Raw genomic sequence first — 21,576 nt, forward strand, 5'->3', positions numbered from 1 at the left:
GTTCAATTTCAGTCTCCTCAGCAATGCTGGTCGGTGCATAAACTTGGATTATTGTGATGTTGAATGGTCTGCCTTGGATTCTTATTGACATCATTCTATCATTTTTGAGATTGTATCCCATTACAGCTTTTCCTTTTATCTCTTGACTCCCTACTTTAGCATTCCAATCTTGTCATTATAGGGGATTGGAATGCTAAAGTAGGGAGTCAAGAGATACCAACAACACAAGAGGCGACTCTACACATGGACATCACCAGATGGGCAATACAGAAATCAGATTGATTATGTTCTCTGCAGTCAAAGATGGAGAAGCTCTATACAGTCAGCAAAAACAAGACCTGGAGCTGACTGCGGCTCTGATCATCAGCTTCTGATAGCAAAATTCAAGCTTAGACTGAAGAGAGTAGGAAAAACCACTGGGCCACTCAGGTATAATCTAAACCAAATCCCCTATGAGTACACAGTGGAAGTAAAGAACAGATTTAAGGAACTCGATTTGGTGGACAGAGTGCCTGAAGAACTTTGGATAGAGGCTCGTAACATTGTACAGAAGGCAGCAATAAAAACCATTCCAAAGAAAAGGAAACACAAGAAAGCAAAGTAGCTGTCCAACAAGGCCTTACAAATAACAGAGAGGAGAAGGGAAACAAAATGCAAGGGAGACAGGGAAAGTTAGAGAAAATGGAAAGCAGACTTCCAAAGAATAGCAAGGAGGGACAAGAGGGCCTTCTTAAACAAATAGTGCAAATAAAGAGAGGAAAATAACAGAAAGGGAAAAACCAGAGATCTGTTCAAGAAAATTGGAGATATTAAAGGAACATTTCATGCAAAGATTGACACGATAAAGGACAAAAATGGTAGAGACCTAACAGACGCATAAGACATCAAGAAGAGGTGGCAAGAATACACAAAGGAATTATACCAGAAAGATCTGGATGTCCTGGAGAACCCAGATAGTGTGGTTGCTGACCTTGAGCCAGACATACTGGAGAGTGGGCCTTAGAAAGCTTGGCTAACAACAAGGGCAATGGAGGTGATGGCATTCCAGCTGAACTATTTAAAATCTTAAAAGATGATGCTGTTAAGGTGCTACATTCAATATGCCAGCAAGTTTGGAAAACCAAACAGTGGCCAGAGGATTGGAAAAGATCAGTCTACATCCCAATCCCAAAGAAGGGCAGTGCCAAAGAATACTCCAACTACCGTACAACTGAACTCATTGCACATGCTAGCAAGGTTGTGCTCAAAATCCTCAAAGGTAGGCTTCAGCAGTATGTGGACCGAGAAATCCCAGAAGTACAAGCTGGATTCCGAAGGGGCAGAGGAACTAGAGACCAAATTGCTAGCATGCACTGGATTATGGAGCAAGAGAGAGAGTTCCAGAAAAACGTCTACTTCTGCTTCATTGACTACGCAAAAGCCTTTGACTCTGTGGACCACAGCAAACTATGGCAAGTCCTTAAAGAAATGGGAGCATGAAAGAGGAGAGTGCAAAAAATGGTCTGAAGCTCAACGGCAGAAAAACTAAAATCATGGCCACTGGCCCAGTCAGCTCCTTGCAAATAGAAGGGAAAAATATGGAAGTGGTGACAGATTTTACTTTCCGGGGCTCCATGATCAATGCAGATGGAGACAGCAGCCATGAAATTAAAAGATGCCTGATTCTTGGGAGGAAGGCAATGACAAACCTAGACAGCATCTTAAAAAGCAGAGACATCATCTTGCCGACAAAAGTCCGCATAGTCAAAGCTATAGTTTTTCCAGTAGCATGTATGGAAGTGAGAGCTGGACCATAAAGAAGGTTGACTGCCGAAGAATTTATGCTTTCGAATTGTGGTGCTGGAGGAGGCTCTTGAGAGTCCCTTGGACTGCAAGGAGAACAAACCTATCCATTCTGAAGGAAATCAACACTGAGTGCTCACTGGAAGGACAGATCTTGAAGCTGAGGCTCCAGTACTTTGGCCATCTCATGAGAAGAGAAGACTCCCTGGAAAAGACCCTGATGTTGGGAAAATGTGAAGGCAAGAGGACAAGGGGACGACAGAGGGCAAGATGGTAGGACAGTGTCATCGAAGCTACCAACAGGAATTTGACCAAACGCCACTCCGGCAGGCAGTGGAAGACAGGAGGGCCTGGCGTGCTCTGGCCGATGGGGTCACGAAGAGTCGGAAATGACTTAAGGACTAAACAACAACAAAGAGGAAAAGACAGAAGAGTCAGAAAGGAAAGACAGATGCGAGAGCTTTAGTGATAGCCACCTCTCTGCCTCTTTTTCCCAGCTTAATTACTAAGCCAAGTCATCAAAACTGGCAACAGAGTAAAATAAACTGGGGTTATCTAAGAAGCTTTTCCTGACACAGCAAGAAATCTAGACTCCAGAGTGAAGGAGAACAGAGAGCTAACCTGAAAGGTTATCAGCAAGATAACCTACTCTTGTGCATGCATGTGAACTCATATGCTTCTTTAAAAAAAATATTGCGGGCAAAAAAAAAACAGAACAAGTATCACCTATATGTCTAGTTTCTAATTGTGGTCAGAGAGGATTAAATGTAACTATTACATGCATTCTAAATATGTTTTCAAGACCCACTGCTCAGAAGCACCCCAACAACATTTGATTTTACAACCCATCTTCACAAATTTAAAAACAGCTTTCCAAACTCTGAACAAATCTAAGAGTTGGATCCCATAAATTTGCCTACTTCTGCTGGTTGTCCGGCCCCCTTTTAGTACTGGCCACACCCACACTAGAATGGACACTCCCACCTCCTTCAAGGAAAGCAGCTCAGACCACACCAAGAAAATGGTTTCCTACCCTATATTAATAAACATGCAAAACTAAGAAAATTTGCCAAGTCATGGGTTGAACTGTTTTGCCCTGCTGGAATCTATGACAAGACTTAATTTAGAGTTATCAGCACTTTTACATAAATTAGGAGCACATGAAACAAGGAGGAGGAAGAGGAAACATGAGGGAATTTTTTCCCAAGCACTTGTCCATTTAACTCAACACTGTCATCACCGTGTGACTATCAGCTCCAGGCAGCAAAGTGGACCAGGATGACTGATCTACTCTTCTGTTTATCTTTCCGGCCAATCCTGAACACTGACAGATGGCTCTCCTACATTTGGCATTCTATTAATACCTCGCATGGCCACATGACTGGCATAAAGCAAGAGAGATGGAAAAAGGAGTCAATGCTAAGCTGTCCAACACTAGTTAATCAGCTTTATTTCTATGACTCACCATTTCAAGCAACTGAAACATAAAATAAGGTGTACACACACACACACAGAGGTGAGTATTTTTCACATAACCCTTGATGAGCAAGCAACACATGTGCGAAAAAAATTATGGTGCAAGGATGCTACCAAACATAAAACGCCGACCCCCTTCTTGCAAATCAGAAGTGGTGCAATTTGGAAAGGACATGCTGTTCTCTAGATGTGAATCCACCGAAGGCACAGATTTGGTTTTTAAATCAAGTTTCTACTCCTTACAGTTATGGAGAGATTTAACCTTTAAAGGCCTGCATGGTTAGGCTGCAGCGAAGTTGAAGCACAAGCATGCCTGGTTTGCAAGATATGCAAGGTCATTTGACATTCCTTCACCAGATGCTCAGACACCCCATCTTAAGCAGGTGGCCAAGTGCCTCTTTAACTATCCCATCTGGTCTTGGGCTTTTCTTCCAAGATAGATTCATATGGTATGAAATGTGTTGATTTTAGGCATCATGCAAAGGATTTATCTAGAGCAGCGATGGTGAACCTATGGCACGCGTGACACAGCTGGCACACAGAGCCCTCTCTGTGGGCACGCGACCCATAAGTCACGATTGAAAAATACTTACCTGTCCTCTGATCCCAGATTTTGTCACTCCCCTCTGCTGGTGCAGTGGTCCAGTGGAGGGGTGCAAAGCCGACCATTATTGGTCTAGCCCAATGGGGGATTGGAGGACCAGTAAGTATTTATTTGTTAATACCACCCATAGGGGAAAAATAAGCATTTAACCCTTGCAGTGCAGGAGCAGTTGTTTTTTTTCCTCAACTACGAGAAACCTTAGTATTCAGGTTTTAATTGCAGTGTTGGCACTTTGAAATAATAAGTTGATTTTGTGTTGCAGTTTGGGCACTCGGGCTCAAAAAGGTTCACCATCACTGAGCCATGTATTTTTGTTTCCTAGCTATTCTTGATTGACACTTTATTAGCAATTGTATCACTCATTGTTTTTAAGGTTTTGTTCAATCTTCCTTGGAGGTTCATTAAAGTCTAAGGCAAGCTAAAAATCTTGTAAAACAAAATCAGTATTTCTGCCCCAAGCTTATTCCATGTCATCTCAGGGTTCTTTACATTAACTTATGGGGTGGAGGATCATCTCAGCACAACTTCACAACCATCCTGCAAGATGGTTTAACACTGGAGGAAAAAAAAGCAGCTGGCCAAAGGTCACTTAAGGAGCTTCCCAGCTGGATAGTAATTCAAAGCTAGGGCTTCTCACTCCAACTCCAAATGCAATTTTCAGAGGCCACACTTTCAAAGCGGTGAAAAGCATATGAAGGCAGCATGTTTTAAAATAAATTTTGGTTGCTGTGGTCCAAAAGAACCAATTTTTCCAAGCTCAAGTTAAATGCTCCTGGTCCAAGCCTTCAACTCTCCCTGACTAATGATGTGAATTATGTTTATATCGTTTTTTTCCTTTTCCTTTAAAGCCAGGACCATCTAAAGTTGTGCTTCACTAGACTATTGCTTTGCATAACAATGAATTCGCTTTATGATGAGTTTTTCGGAGCGATCTTGCGCTTCGTATAACAATGTTTCCTATGGCCGATTTTCGCTTTACGATGTTAGGGATCTTGCCTCACAAGACGGTTAAATTTTAGGTCCCTGTTTTTCGCTTTACAATGTTTTGACAGCTTGGTCTTGCTTCGCTAGATGGGTCTTTTAATGGTCGCTGTTTCGTTAGAAAGCTGTCTTTGCTTGAGAAACGCATTTCGCTTAACGATGTTTCCTATGGCGATTTCCGCTTTACGATGACAATCCGTTCCCATTGGAACGGATTATCAGGTTTTCAATGCATTTCAATGGGAAAATGTGTTTCGCAAGACAATGTTTTCGCTTAACAGCGATTTTCGTGGAACGAATTAACATCGTCTTGCGAGGCACCACTGTATTTCTTTCTCCCCACCCCTCACCCCAGATCAGTTCTAGTTGGTGAAGAAATTCAGCCCTGCCACAGAAAATGCCCCTATTATATATGTGTAGCTAGTGTCAACTATGATCCAGAAGCCCAGCAAGAAGAACCCACAAGGAAGAATTTTAAAATTCATTCAAAAGAGCACAAGAGCTCTTAAATAGCACCAGGAATGTTTCTCAAATTGTTAGCGATTGACCTGCCTGAAAAATGTCAAGTGCTCATCTTTGAAAATAATCAGCTTTGTCCATGTATGCCAGCCCTATGTGCTGTAACACAATTCCCTTGGAATCAGTCTCTTTGAATTTCGGCATGTAAATTAATACACTCATTCTACCTTATGCCCCCTCCCCCGTGAGACCAAGCAATCTGTTGCAAAACATTGCCTAAAGGCGTATCACGTTGCAAATTCTTCTGGAGCAAGGCAAACATCATGGTCATCTGCCCTAGACAGAACACCTCAGACTATGAGTAAAGCTGACTCAAAAATCAGACAACTGGGCAAAAGGCAGGAAGAGAGAGAAAGAAAGCATATGTTTAAGCTTGTCTTCACCTAGCAGTCACACGCTAGCTAAGCGGCTTTATTCCCATTTTCAGGGAAAACACACACACATGGATTCACCAGACGTGCATTTATCAGATATGGTCAAGCCTTCTCCTTGATGTGCTAGTGATACATGTGCAGGACAAAAAATGTGCAACTGAATAGGTGCATGCCTGAAGTGGTATAGCTCTGAAAGGACCACATCACACAAGATCAGAGAAAGCACTGGCCCAAATGTCCTAGACATTCAGAAGCATTAATAGAAATTGATCAAAAAGCTTTCTGTTAGTGGTCACAGAATCATAAGAGTTGGAAGGGGCCGATAAGGCCATTTAATGAAACCCTCTGCTCAAGGCAGGAATCCGAATCAAAGCAGATCTGACAGAGGGTGGTCAGATCTGCTCTTGAATTTTCTCTTGAATGACTCCAGCACTGGAGTGCTCACCATCTCCTGAGGTAATTGATTCCACTGTCATACTGTTCTAACATTTGGAAAGTTTTTTCCGGATATTCAGCCTAAATCTGGCTTCCTATAGCTTGAGCTCATTATTACATGCCCTGCACTCTGGGATGAACAAGAACAGATCCTGCCCCTCCTCTGTAGAACTGCCATTCAAGTATTCGAAAAGTGCTCTCACATCTTGCCTCAATCTTTTTTCCCCTCAAAGCTAAATTTGCCAAGTTCTTTCAGTCTTTTCTCACAGGGCTTGGTTTCCAGTCCCCTGATCATCCCTGTTACCCTTTTCTTAACTTGCTCCAGTTTACTGGCATCCTTCTTAAAGTGTGTTGTCCAGAACTGGACACAGTACTCTAGATGAGGCCTAAGCAGTGCCGAGTAGAGGAGGACTAGTACCTCCCAGAGTTTGGAAACTATATTTATCTGTGTATTCTTGAAGGCTTTCACGGCCAGGATATAATGGTTGTTGTGGGTTTTTCAGGCTCTTTCGCCGTGTTCTGAAGGTTGTTCTTCCTAACGTTTCCCCAGTCTCTGTGGCTGGCATCTTCAGAGGACAGCACTCAAGAGGACAGATGTTTATCTGTCACTCTGAAGAGGAGGCAACAGGTTCTACTCTGCCAGCTGACAAACGGATGGGTCACTTTACTTATCCATATTCTGAGTATATATGCTTATGGTATTGTAAGAGTAGTCCTCGGTCTTTAGAAGAAATTGCCAGAATGTTTTCCAGGATCTTTTTTTTCCCACTCAACCATGAGAACTAGAAACTTAAAAACCAAACAAAGATGAACATTTTTCAGAGTTCTGCCTCAGCTATTTGATTCTATGTTAGCTGCCATAATCCAAACTGTAGTTGCCTAGTTCTTGTGTTAACGATGTCCTCATTCAGGTTTAAGAGGCCCTTCTCCAACATACACCAGCCATGCTTGCAAAGTGCCAGAACTCTATAATTACAAGTCTTTCCACAATTGCTGAAGCCAGCACAGTAGTGCCACAATTGTGGCACGAGCCAACATGGGGTTTTGGCAACATATGCATTTGTCCCTCTCTCTGGCTCTCCTCAGAAGAGATGACAGCCTTCAGTAAGAAAATTCCATGTATACTGAAGTCTTTCAGGAGCAAAATGCAGCTCAGCTGTTTATGTGGTGTTTTGTGATGTGAGCCATTATCCACCAGGGACTTGGCCGATAAGATCAATTGATTTAAAACAGCATGCTTTTATTTGAGCTCTAGTGGCTGGCTGAAACACGTTTTTCCTCACTGCCAAACCACCAGCCAGTTTGAATTAGGGAGTTCTGAACTTATAGCTAACACGCAATTTCTGAGGCTCCAGGAAATAGAGAAATGGTTGGAGAAAAACACAGTTATTAGTTCCTAAATGCTGCAGCCTTTGTATGTTTTAATGTCAGTGGGAAGAAAATAAAAAGTATGGTAACGGCTTCAACAAAGAAGCAGTCAAAGTAACAAAGTAACAGTCTCCTTCATGGATTGCTGCCTTGTCGTGGCGAAGGGACTTGAGTAACTCAGAGAAGCTATGGGCTATGCCGTGCAGGGACACCCAAGACAGACAGGACATAGTGGAGAGTTCCGACTAAACGCAATCCACCTGGAGTAGGAAATGGCAAGCCACTCCAGTATCTTTGCCAAGAACGCCCCATGATCAGAAACAAAAGGCTAAAAGATATGACGCTGGAAGATGGGCCCCTCAGGTCGGAAGGCGTCCAACATGCTACTGAGGAAGAGTGGAGGACAAGTACAAGTAGCTCCAGAGCTAATGAAGTGGTTGGGCCAAAGCCGAAAGGACGCTCAGCTGTGGACGTGCCTGGAAGTGAAAGGAAAATCCAATGCTGCAAAGAAGAATACTGCATAGGAACCTGGAATGTAAGATCTATGAACGTTGGGAAGCTGGAGGTGGTCAAACAGGAGATGGCAAGAATAAACATCGACATCCTGGGCATCAGTGAACTAAAATGGACAGGAATGGGCGAATTCAGCTCAGATGATTATCATATCTACTATTGTGGGCAAGAATCCCGTAGAAGGAATGGAGTAGCCCTCATAGTCAACAAAAGAGTGGGAAAAGCTGTAATGGGATACAATCTCAAAAATGATAGAATGATGTCAATACGAATCCAAGGCAGACCATTCAACATCACAATAATCCAAGTTTATGCACCAACCAGCATTGCTGAGGAGACTGAAATTGAACAATTCTATGAAGATTTACAACACCTTCTAGAACTGACACCAAAGAAAGATGTTCTTCTCATTCTAGGGGACTGGAATGCTAAAGTAGGGAGCCAAGAGATAAAAGGAACAACAGGGAAGTTTGGCCTTGGAGTTCAGAATGAAGCAGGACAAAGGCTAATAGAGTTTTGTCAAGAGAATAAGCTGGTCATCACAAACACTCTTTTCCAACAACACAAGAGGCGACTCTATACATGGAAATCACCAGATGGGCAATATCGAAATCAGATTGATTATATTCTCTGCAGCCAAAGATGGAGAAGCTCTATACAGTCAGCAAAAACAAGACCTGGAGCTGACTGCGGTCCTGATCATCAGCTTCTCATAGCAAAATTCAAGCTTAGACTGAAGAGATTAGGAAAAACCACTGGGCCACTCAGGTATAATCTAAACCAAATCCCTTATGAATACACAGTGGAAGTAAAGAACAGATTTAAGGAACTAGATTTGGTGGACAGAGTGCCTGAAGAACTTTGGATAGAGGCTTGTAACATTGTCCAGGAGGCAGCAACGAAAACCATCCCAAAGAAAAGGAAATGCAAGAAAGCAAAGTGGCTGTCCAACGAGGCCTTAGAAATAGCAGAGAGGAGAAGGGAAGCAAAATGCAAGGGAGATAGGGAAAGTTACAGAAACTTGAATGCAGACTTCCAAAGAATAGCAAGGAGAGACAAGAGGGCCTTCTTAAATGAACAATGCAAAGAAATAGAGGAAGATAACAGAAAAGGAAAGACCAGAGATCTGTTCAGGAAAATTGGACATATTAGAGGAACATTTTGCGCAAAGATGAACATGATAAAAGACAAAAATGGGAAGGACCTAACAGAAGCAGAAGACGTCAAGACGAGGTGGCAAGAATACACAGAGGAATTATATCAGAAAGATTTGGATATCCCGGACAACCCAGACAATGTAGTTGATGACCTTGAGCCAGACATCCTGGAGAGCGAAGTCAAGTGGGCCTTAGAAAGCCTGGCTAACAACAAGGCCAGTGGAGGTGATGGCATTCCAGTTGAACTATTTAAAATCTTGAAAGATGATGCTGTTAAGGTGCTACATTCAATATGCCAGCAAGTTTGGAAAACTCAACAGTGGCCAGAGGATTGGAAAAGATCAGTCTACATCCCAATCCCAAAGAAAGGCAGTGCCAAAGAATGCTCCAACTACCGTACAATTGCACTCATTTCGCACGCTAGCAAGGTTATGCTCAAAATCCTACAAGGTAGGCTTCAACAGTATGTGGACCGAGAACTCCCAGAAGTACAAGCTGGATTCCGAAGAGGCAGAGGAACTCGAGACCAAATTGCTAACTTGCGCTGGATTATGGAGAAAGCCAGAGAGTTCCAGAAAAATATCTACTTCTGCTTCATTGACTATGCGAAAGCCTTTGACTGTGTGGACCACAGCAAACTATGGCAAGTTCTTAAAGAAATGGGAGTGCCTGACCACTTTATCTGTCTCCTGAGAAACCTATATGTGGGACAGGAAGCAACAGTTAGAACTGGTCATGGAACAACTGAGTGGTTCAAAATTGGGAAAGGAGTACGGCAAGGCTGTATATTGTCCCCCAGCTTATTTAACTTATATGCAGAATACATCATGCGGAAGGCTGGACTGGAAGAAACCCAAGCCGGAATTAAGATTGCCGGAAGAAATATCAACAACCTCCGATATGCAGATGATACCACTCTGATGGCAGAAAGTGAGGAGGAATTAAAGAACCTTGTAATGAGAGTGAAAGAGGAGAGTGCAAAAAACGGTCTGAAACTCAACATCAAAAAAACTAAGATCATGGCCACTGGTCCCATCACCTCCTGGGAAATAGAAGGGGAAGATATGGAGGCACTGTCAAATTTTATCTTCCTGGGCTCCATGATCACTGCAGATGGAGACAGCAGCCCTGAAATTAAAAGGCGCCTTCTTCTTGGGAGGAAAGCGATGACAAATCTTGACAGCATCTTGAAAAGCAGAGACATCACCTTGCCAACAAAAGTCCGAATAGTCAAAGCTATGGTTTTTCCTGTCGTGATGTATGGAAGTGAGAGCTGGACCATAAAGAGGGCAGACCGCCGAAGAATTGATGCCTTTGAATTGTGGTGCTGGAGGAGGCTCTTGAGAATCCCCTGGACTGCAAGGAGAACAAACCTATCAGTTCTAAAGGAAATCAACCCTGAATGCTCACTTGAAGGACAGATCCTGAAGCTGAGGCTCCAGTACTTTGGCCATCTCATGAGAAGAAAAGAGTCCTTGGAAAAAACCTTGATGTTAGGAAGGTGTGATGGCAAGAGGAGAAGGGGACGACCGAGGATGAGATGGCTGGACAGTGTCTGCGAAGCAACCAACATGAACCTGACACAACTCCGGGAGGCAGTAGAAGACAGGAGGGCCTGGCGTGCTCTGGTCCATGGGGTCACGAAGAGCTGGACACGACTAAACGACTAAACACACACACACACACACAAAGTAACATGGACATTTAACTTGTTTTTGTGTTCTATTTCATGGTGCATTATTTTTTTTAAAAAAAAATCCTTTAGTTGTCTTCCTTATTGAATGTGTACTGTTAGTGTTCTGTAAACTGTTTTGAGGATTCTTTTGGGTGGAAAAACTAGTTTGGAGATTTAAATGCAGAGAAAGAAATTAATTCCATGTAATTTGAGGTAGAATAATTCTGGACTTTTAGATAGGAGAATTCAAAATAACTATCCTTCTCCAAATAGCTATAGTCTGAAGTGGTACAGTCCAGAAACTTACCACCTGAGATCACTGGCCACAGGGTAACTCCCCTTTTGCTTGTCTTTTGATAAAATCCTCAAGCCTGAAATTGTGTATGTGTGTTTATATTAAAATAAACCGGCCCTAATCAATAAGGCAAGGGCTAGAAACTTGGCTTGCTTGCGCAAACCATAGTTAATATTAACTATAGTCTAGGACTTTTATGACATGCTAAACTGTGGTTCACTCCAACTGGAAATTAACAAGAGAGGCTTGCTGTGAACTTTCATTATATTAAACAATGGCTTGCTATGACAGCAGAGTGTGACATATTAGCACATATTTAGGATTTGTGGGTGTATGTGTTTACTCTGTTGCTGCCAAGCAGATGGGGGGGGGGAAGAAATATATATTTCCCCTTGCTACTCTAATTACTATAATGTCAGCTGTGTTTTACTGAAGCCAATCATTTATCAAAATTTTGAAGACTATATGCATAAAACCAACCCTCTATAAGGACTTTTAAAAAAATACTGTGATAAAACTCCAAAGGGGGTACCCATATTAACCTGTCATACTAACCAAACATATAAAAAGAGTCATACAGAATGCCACAATAAGGTTGCAATCCTAGATATATAGGATTGGGAGAAGACCCACTGAATTCAACCAGGGTTATTCCCAACTAAGAAGTTTTCACATGGAAGCGTTACTCTTTGAAGGGTCACAAGACTCTCCCAGGTGCCTTTAAAAAAAATCAAGTCATCCAAGATATATTTTGTCCCAGCTAGAATTCTGGAGGCTTTAAGACCCCCAGCCCTCTCAGGAGTTTGATATGACTGGGTGTTGGGAAACAAGCCAACTTGCTATTATGGATTATGAAGCCGGCTTGTTTGAACAAACCATGGTTAACCGGAGTTTAAAGCAGAGATGGGTAGACCTGAGGTTTTGGTTTTCCCCACAGAAATGAGAGGTCTTACACGCAAAACAGGTGCAAGAGGCTTTCTTCAACTTAGAAGAATTCTAAGCCTGGAAATGTGAGCACCAGGATTGGATGGAGCTTAGAGTGCATTCCTCATATTATCAAGAGTTCTTCATTTCAGCAGTAGAATTTGAACTGCACATATCATTTTGTGGCTAGATACTTGAGAGTTAAAAATTCTAGCGGATCTCCTGCAAATCACTAAGAGACACAGCAGTACATACCAATCTTCTTCCCAACCCTGGTTGCAAGAAATATAAGATGGAGACCCGTTTGCATATTTAGCTTTGTTTTCATTAGTCTATGGATTTCCTGAAAGATGTATCTATACTTAATGCTCCACTGGGCTAAACCGTCCTGTTAAACTCACCCGCACAACATAGTTAAACCGTCTGGAGTCCAGAATGGCATTTGAGAAATCCAATCTGTTGAAAGCTTCTCCCAGGGTGCAGTAGCCATGGCGCTGAAATGGGATAAAGGAACAAAACATGGAATTCATCCACATGCAGAACTGAGAAAACTATTATGTTACATAGAGCCCATAATTAAAAGAAGAGATTCCTTAATTGTTTTTTAAAAAGTCATTATTACAGCAGGAACTTATCACACTTTCTATAGTTTGCAATAAAGGAACCAAATACCAGAAGCCATAAAGCTGGTAATAAAGCAACTCAATAAAGGAAAATATACATTTACATTTAATTCTATCTGCTATATGCTTGATATAGGTCCTATTTAATATCTGTAAAAATAAAGTGTCTACCAAACTTGGAAAAAACCCAGACCGACTTTTAACAGGAACAGCTCCAGAGGTGGGGAGCAGATAATCCCCTCTTAAAATGACATATTCTTTAGGCAATACTCTGCCAGACTGTAAGGGGAGAAACTGCACAATGAACAGTTCCTTCACCTTCAAGAAAAATATCCTTCACACAGACGGCTAACGTGTCAGAAAAAATACTAAGTGAAATTGCAACCCTTAGAAAATGTACATAGAGAGTGTCTGACAAAAGAAGAATTTAAGCCCTTTTTTCTTACTAACAGTCTGGAATGGTACACTCCTAAGAGGACCTTGTAATTCTATTACATGCATAATTCAGATGGTAGGCATGGAGAAATCAAGCTAACTTGAAATTTACCTGTGAAAGCCTGCACTTCCAATAGAACACATAGTAATGTTAGTCATTGCATAGCAATAACTTTACAGAGTTAGTTCGATTACCCTGTTTAAAAATAAGGCATACTCACTTCTTTTGTGCTTCCCTTGTGCACGTAAATCCACTTTTCTTGATGAACATCTGTTTAAACAAAAACAATTTTTATTCATTTAGACCATATACATTCTAATCACATCACGATTTGCTTAGTTCTGGTAGCTTTCTTCTGGATGACAGCTGGAATTTAACAGCTGACTTTTGCTTCCAAATTCTCCAAAATTGCTCCTTCTTTATTCGCATCAGAGCATTGCACAATTTAAAATTATGGATGTCTATGAAATGCAAGTAAAATTAAAGCAAATTAAAATGTTGAGATAATTAGACTGTTCTTCAAAACAGCAGCGGTATAATAGGAATTTTTGACCCAACTCCGGGAGGCAGTGGAAGACGAGAGGGCCTGGCGTGCTCTGATCCATGGGGTCACGAAGAGTCGGACCTGACTTAACGACTAAACAACAACAAATAACAGGAATTATAATTTATATTTCAGTGGAGGCTGCTGTAATTGTGTTACTATTGAAACCTAAGAAAACAATACTTGTCAGAGCCTAAGAGATACAGATGAATTTTAAAAATTGATAACTAGATTTGAGGTAACTATCTGATTTGAAGCAGAGAGGAGCTACTACAGTACCAAGCGTCTAGCACCAGTATGTCAAAGACAACATTAAGTGAATGTAGAAAAATAAATGCCATCTGTAGGTAAGGATTTATGGGTTGTTGTTTTCATCACTATAAAACAGCCTGTTAATCTTTAACTTTATCTTCATTGAACACTAGAAATTAGTTCTTCAGAGAAAGATAATGGGGGAAAGTAACAGTGAGGTTGGACTAACTCCTTGTGTACCTTCTAAGTCTATAATTCTACGATTTTATGATTCTCCAATTTAGATCCTCTTGAAAACAATGTGAAACACTGATCGTGACTAAAGCACCACTCACTACTACTGGAACCAAGTTCATCTAACTTAACTAACCAACCAATCTAACTACAGATCCATCATTTTTACTTTAATTTTCTCCCCCCCACACACAATTTTTCCAAACTAATCAAGCTTCTTTTCATGCTATACACTCTTTCTTTGGATTTAAAGGGCCTGGATCAGCCCCTTGAGGGGATTCATTTTAATTACTATACTTTCCCCTCCGTTTTTAGATGCTGGCAATTTTGAGCTTCCAGGGTATATTTTTAAAGAATCAAGTCTGGGCAAGAAAACCAACCAAAAAAACCCAAAAAGGCTGTAGGGATGCAGGCATGCGAGGGAGGGGCAAGGCCGGGAAGAGAAGAAATTGGAACCAGTTTACTTGGATGTACCACTGGGGTGGGGGGGAATATCCTTCCACTGCCAAACACAAACAACAAGAATTTGAACACAGCAAGCACAAGGCAAATGCTGTTATCCCAAACGTAAGGCTTCCCACTGCAGTGGACTCACATTCCCCGCACAAGGTCAAGGCAGTGGCCCAACAGCTCCCCAGAGACTTCTGGAAGAACTACAGAGGTCACTTAATTGTGTGAAAAGTGTGACCTCTCCAATCCAAACACAGTTGTTTATTGTTTTGTTATTTTATGCATTTCTCCTCTTACACTGAATCCTTGTTTTGCTGTTCAGCTGGTCCTTCTTTCTCTTCTTTGCGGCCACGTCACAGTTCATGCTGTTGAACATATTCTCCTTATTGTAGTCCTCTTTTCTGCAGTAACTGGGGATGACACAGAGAGGGGGGGAAATAATCTCTTTTTCAACTTGCATACCTCCCCCTTTAAGAGGGCATTTGAACACAACTGTCAACAGCTACATTTATACATGATGCAAAATTATAATAGGTGTCTGCTACCTTCTGGGCCTGCTTGAAAGGTATGGGTCTACAGGACAGTAAAGAAGGTTCTCTCCTAACAAGGACCACTGACCCACCAGAAAACTCCTTTGGGGGCCAGGACTCCCTGTGTCCACCTCCATGAGACCAGTATGACATTGTACCAAGAGCCACATATAACCTAGAGATTCCACATCCACATCTGAAGTTCAACATTTGAGTACACCTTCTCTCTTATGCACTTCCCACACCTTAAGATCTTCTAGTGGGGCTCTGATTCTGTCTCCATCACCTATGGAGGTGAGACCATCACAGGAAGTCAACAACAGTATTTAATCAGAAACGGCCGTTGCATTCAAGAATTCCCCAGAAGTAGAGTCCAGACTCTCTTCCTTCCTCCTTTTATGCCTGCTTTTCTCTGCCAGTTTCAGTTGCTGGGTTGGAACCGCATGACATTTATAGAACTTCGGTGCCACTGAAATCACTGGAGTAATTAAATATAAGTTAACTCAGTTTAATTTGCTGGGTCTATGTGGGTCTCATTTCTTTTATGAGTTTGTTAAAATGTTTTGATAATGTTTCTTATCTGGCTTGGGTTTATACAGTTCAGCTTTATCCCCGTGGGCATAGTTTACTATGGAAAAATGATTAACACAATTTCATTTATGTTATTTATCTCTTTATGGCATTTGATGTCTTCCTTATCTCTGTTCCTTTGAGTAAGGTGTCCTTGGGGGGGCAAGGGTCTTATTGTTTCCTCAGCTCCTTATTTCTACCACTCCTTCTAGAAACATCTACAGCAGTGGTTCCTTATGTTGGGTAGCCCAGGGTTTCTGGGAGTTGCAGTCCAAGAATGCCTGCACTTTTCCTCTCTTTGCTTCCATCCTCAAAACTCACTCTTTAAGCATGACATACGGATTATTCTCTTGACTTCTACTCCCAACAGTAACCAACTTTAAGTTCAAACAACGTTTAATAATAAAAACCCTTGAACTGCAAGGGAGACCCTATCAAGTCTAGCCTGTATCATGGAGGCCCAGCGGGGAATTGAACTCCCATTCTCTGGCTCCGCAGCCAGAGACCTAAGCCACTGAGCTATCCAGCAGTTCATTTGTTGACATTCCTTTCTCCATACTTGTTGCCTTCCTTCTTCTCACCTCCCACCATTTTTGGTTTTAGATCACAAGCCCTCTGAGGACAGGGACTTATCTATTTTTGCCAATGCAACTTTGTTGGAGTCCACTGGTGGCACTACCTACGTTTTGGAAAAATCCAGTACAAAACAAAAAAAAAAAAATCCAGTTTCCCAACAGCTAACTGAAAGGAAATCAGATTTAATTCTATACTGGAAGAAAAGGTAAAGAATCTTTCATTTACAACAATGGCTTTCATAGACAGGACCCCAGATGTTCTTGAACTGACCGTTGGCTGTGCTAGCTAAGGCTTCTGGGAACAGATGTCCAAGAGCATATGTAGGCCCAAGCTTGGGAAACCCTGCTCTAGCAGATCTGCAGGTGTGGGGCCCCTTCCAGGGGCCCAGCAGGCACTTCTCCCTGGCATTTCCATCTGGAAGATGGAACCTTTATGGCTCAGAGACAGAGCAGACATTTGACACGTTAAAAAGCTCCAGGGCAATTCCCAAGCATCTCCGAGCAGGCCCCGGACTTGTTAAAGGGAGCCCTGGAGTGCTTCTGCCAGTCCGAATGAATAACTCTGAGCTAGGCTTGTATGGGCCACATAGGGTTCAGTTGCACAGCGCTTTCCACAGAGTCCCTGACTGTCTGGGACAGCAGTGGTAAGACAAGGAGGACCCATAGAACAAGCTCCACCCTAATCCCAACCATTACTGCAGTAAGATGTGAAATACGGCAGTGGCACCTATATGTTTGCAGGAGTACTGGACACAGGATATCATCACTCAAACTCAGTTTAATCAGTGACCAAGCAAATACATGCATACAGTGGTGCCTCGCTTTACAATTGCCCTGCATTATGATGAAACCGCATTACGACGATCTTTTTGCGATCACAATTACAATCTCAAAACAATAGTCTGAATAGGGGTTTTTCACTTTGTGATGATCAGTTCCCTGCTTCGGGAACCGATTTTTCGCAAAACAACGATTTTCAGACAGGACTTATTGGACTTGGACTTATATACAACCCCATAGCGCTACAAGCACTCTCCGGGCGGTTTACAATTTTTAATTATACAGGCTACACATTGCCCCCCCAGCAAGCTGAGTACTCATTTTACCGACCTCGGAAGGATGGAAGGCTGAGTCAACCTTGAGCTGGCTACCTGGGATTTGAACCCCAGGTCATGAGCACAGTTTTAGCTGCAGTACAGCGTTTTAACCACTGCGCCACGAGGCTATCAGCGGTTTCAAAATGGCCACCAGGTAAATAAAATGGCTCCCCACTGTTTTCTGGGACGGATTCCTCGCAAGACAGCCACTGAAAATGGTTACCCTATGGAGGATTTTCACTGGAGGGTGCGTTTCCAGCCCATTGGAACGCACTGAAGGGGTTTCAATGCGTTTCAATGGGCTTTTTATTTTCGCATTATGACATTTTCTTTCTTCAGCGATTTCACTGGAACGAATTAACGTCGTAATGCAAGGCACCACTTTATGTCCCAATGTCTGGTTTCTTTTTCTTTTTTTTTAAAAAAATATGTGCTTCAAACATGTTTAGACCTTGGAATTGCACTGACACCTGTGCCAGGATGGAAAAAAGATAATGACCTGATTTTTTTTTAAATGCTAGTTACAAACAGAGAGGGCCATGGGGGGGTTTCCTTTCCTTTCCTGCATCTTGCAGATGCAGGAAACTCTATTATCCAGGGAAGGATAATTCTTGGAAGAAGAGAGGATAGCAATGTTTCCGAGCTGCCCTGGGAAAAATTCAGAGAAGCAGGCAAACCACTTTATTTGCAATCGCACCCATAATTAAACACCAGTTGCACCACGAGGTCTCATGACCTCTGCCTAACACCCTTGCCCTTCCTTTGGCTGCCTCCTCTTATGTCACAGCTTCCTGCTTGTGACGCTCCTCTAGTTTATACAGCACACTTCTTCAGGCATGAACACACTCAGGTTTCATGCATCTGCAAATTGTTACTCACACTCGTTAGGAGGACTATAAATAACCCAATGTTTGGAGCATGGCTTGAACAGCTCAATTTACAAGGCTGAAGACAAGGGTGAGCAATACCGGAATCAGAACTGTTCTCAGCATGCAAATGCATGATGTTCTTGGGACGGTAACATTTCAGGTGGCTGCATAGCTCCTTATTAACCCATACCAAAACCCTCTGAGGTAGAAGGATATTGCTTTCCCTCTGGCATCTGTAACAAAATTCTGTTCAAAGCCATTGTTAGGAAACAGACTTTAGCTCAAGCTCAGCTTCAGAGAAGGTTCCCAGCGAGATTCTAGTTTTATATTAAATCTCATTGATGATTGACTTCAAGTAAGGAAAGAAGCAGAGTGACATGCTCCTCTCCAACGAACAACACAGCAGAGTTAAGACGTGCATTATCTAGCATTAAGAGCAATAATGTAATATAAAATAAGGAATGTTCACTTTCAAGAAAAGCTAACTGGATATCATGTTTTTCAAATCTCAAAACTGGCAGATGGTGCTGCTGTTCCAAAGAGATGGAGCCAGCCCTGGGAAAACTTCCACAGCAGTCCTAGGAAAGCAGGCTATGTTTTAGACTGCTGAAGTCCTGAACCACTTGGACCAAAGATGGAATAGACAACACATCAGGCACAGCATCCAATTTATGGCTTCATCCAGCCGTAAATAATGCGGAGCTGACATTATGTTTCATGAACTGGTGAAATGCATAAGGTTCTCAGCCAAAGGACATATATTCTGTAACAGTACACTGTAAACTTTAAAAAAATGGATATACTGATCATAACATTCGACAACTTGAAAACCTCAACTTTTTTTTAAAGGTTCTAGTTCTTAGGGCTAAAATAAAAGGTCAAGAAATGCAGTGCAGAATGACATCCCAGACAGCAAGCTGGCTGAAGTACCACAACAGAGACTTTATAGGAGTTTAATGCTTCTGTGGTTTCTTTGTCCTACTGACTGATAAGTGGAAGCAAATAAATTATGCAAATTCAGAAACTATACTTAAATATACTTATTTGCATAATTTATACTGGCCACATTGTTCAGCTTTTCTTCTGGCATATATTTAATTCAGGCTATAGCTGAATGTTTCCTGGAAGACAGAATCCTTCACCTGTTTTTCTATAGCTTTCAATGCTGATCTTTTGTATGCATCCAGGTACTCCTACATAAAAGCACCCCCTCTGTTCTAAATTATAATTCACATGCACATCAGCCAAATATATTTGTGAATTCTTACTCTGGACTAAAGCCAGTACTGATCTCCACAAATATAAGAGCATGAGCATACTAATTTTAGGGTATCTTAATACAATCACAGTCAAATACCACTTATAACTGATTAATCTATCTTGTAAGTATTGTTTCAAGGATATCTAAAGTACTGAATTAACAGTACCTAACATGCATGTATATTTATTATGTCTCTTGTCCTAATTTTAACTGTTTTTACTGCCCGTCAGACTAATTGAAACTGTTTTATCTTGCCATGGTCTTTGACTGGTGCAATAAATATTACATATAAAAGAATTCTTACTCCACACAACATTCCATCTTTGTCATTTTTGCGGCAAGAATTCTGGCAATGCTATTTGTGAGTGTCGCATACACACATTCCAGATTAAAGCTTGTTTATTTCTAGCCCTTTGCCTTGGCAGCTGTAAAAGAAGCCAAATTATCTGGTCAAATGAAAAAAAAAACCAGAATACTGTATTGCTCACACTCCTGGTATAGTCTAGATGTTAACCAAAAGGTTCAGTCCAACAGGCCACCCTAACATGCATTATATTCAGCTAATCCTTCCATAAATGCCCAGATGGCACAGGAATGTCTAGAAATACACAGGAATATGCAGACGGATCCATGTTTGTGTTTTTAGCCATGGATCTGGTGTTGCAGCAACTGAGAACTGTGGAACAGAACAGCTGCTATATGAAACCTAAAGAAACTACAGTACTTGAGTGTTATCAAATGAGGAATCTCCTCTCCTCTCCCCCATCCCATCTCCAAGCATTTTCTCAGAGCAAAAGCCATCTAGCTCCTTATCTTCAATAGAAACTGTATCTTTGTTTACCCAGCTAAGTAACTAGGACGCAGAAATGTCACCGGATCAGATGATTCAATCGTGGTTCATTGCCTAATGCCATGTGACATGACTTGGATCTTGCTGGAATGCCATCTTGAGATGCCAACAGTAAACTCAGGCTGCCGAGATGAAGCTTTCGTAAAGACCAGTGTCAGGGGTTAGCATCACCGGCAGCACAGCTGCAGGACAACACTCCAGCAGAGGGCACGCCATGGATTCCCGGCACCACCTCTTTGCCCCTTAAGCTGCTGCTCTTTGCTACCACTGCCTGCTTTTTGCCATTTCTGAGCAAGTAAGCAAGCAATGGGCAAACAAGCAGTGATTTTGTGCAGACTGCTCCTAGAAATCTGTCAAGCTGATGGGAGGATTCTGGGAGTTGCCATCTAGAAAAGTAACTTTTTCCAACTCTCCTCTGCCTCGTCCTTTTAACACCTTTGCATTCTCCTGTCCTTCACTGCACATTTAGTCAGATTTCTTCACTATAAAGGACAGCGCCGCTATCTCCCTACAGAAGAGCTCTCATTCTTATCTATTTCTTCTGGACAGACTGTTGCTATTCCAGGACTTGTAGAACTCTACGAGAAGGACTAAAAACAGAGCATACACTGACACTACAGAGTCACCCCATGAGACATTCCAAGTGGATGACCAAGAAATTACTAACCAAAACCTATCCTATTTGGCTGCTTGAATGCAATGCAAACAAATGTGTTAAATCTTGTTTTTCTTTCATTCTGACCATGACATTGGTAATCCAAGAATCATCCACAATTTTTTTTCCATTCCAAAGTTTGTTTTAATTAAATGAATAGCTTGGGGGGGGGGGGCGGCACCAGCTTATCCAGTGTCAGCTAGCCACTCTTATAATGTATTCTATCTTATGGATAATTTTGCTATGAAAAGCTTTGCAAGACAATCAAGCAACCGAAGGGAAAAAAACATGGAAAGAAACAAGGAGTTGAACAAAAGCTGTTGTTTCTACCTGTCCCCAGCTGCTTCATGAGAGAAACACTGATTCAGACATCTTGATCTGTGACATTCAGTATCAGCCCCACCCAGAGATAGGATACTGGGGCTTGAATTAATCCTTGGTCTTTTATGCATGAAAGCTTTTCATATGCAAACACAGGTCCCTACTTAAGTGGCAAATTCTCTACTTGATGCCAAGCAAAATAAACC

The 21,576-nt window shown here is 41.9% G+C and overlaps 1 protein-coding gene and 1 long non-coding RNA gene across 3 annotated transcripts in view; one reads left to right on the forward strand and one right to left on the reverse strand.

Annotated features, from left to right (window-relative positions):
- FBXO32 (F-box protein 32) overlaps positions 1-21,576 on the reverse strand; it is a 43,929-nt gene that overhangs the window by 15,909 nt on the left and 6,444 nt on the right. For both annotated transcript variants that reach the window (XM_020796567.3, XM_020796568.3), the window contains exons 2-4: positions 14,940-15,052; positions 13,383-13,432; positions 12,505-12,597 (exon numbers count right to left, since the gene is read on the reverse strand). In XM_020796567.3, coding sequence (XP_020652226.3) covers positions 12,505-12,597; positions 13,383-13,432; positions 14,940-15,052 — 256 coding nt within the window. The remainder of the gene's footprint in view (positions 1-12,504; positions 12,598-13,382; positions 13,433-14,939; positions 15,053-21,576) is intronic.
- The window catches only part of LOC144588586 (uncharacterized), a 404,395-nt gene that overhangs the window by 5,036 nt on the left and 377,783 nt on the right, over positions 1-21,576 (forward strand). The gene's annotated exons all lie outside the window — the stretch shown is intronic.

The sequence above is a fragment of the Pogona vitticeps genome, chromosome 4 (genome assembly GCF_051106095.1).
Source record: "Pogona vitticeps strain Pit_001003342236 chromosome 4, PviZW2.1, whole genome shotgun sequence".
In the NCBI taxonomy this organism is placed as follows: Eukaryota; Metazoa; Chordata; class Lepidosauria; order Squamata; family Agamidae; genus Pogona; species Pogona vitticeps.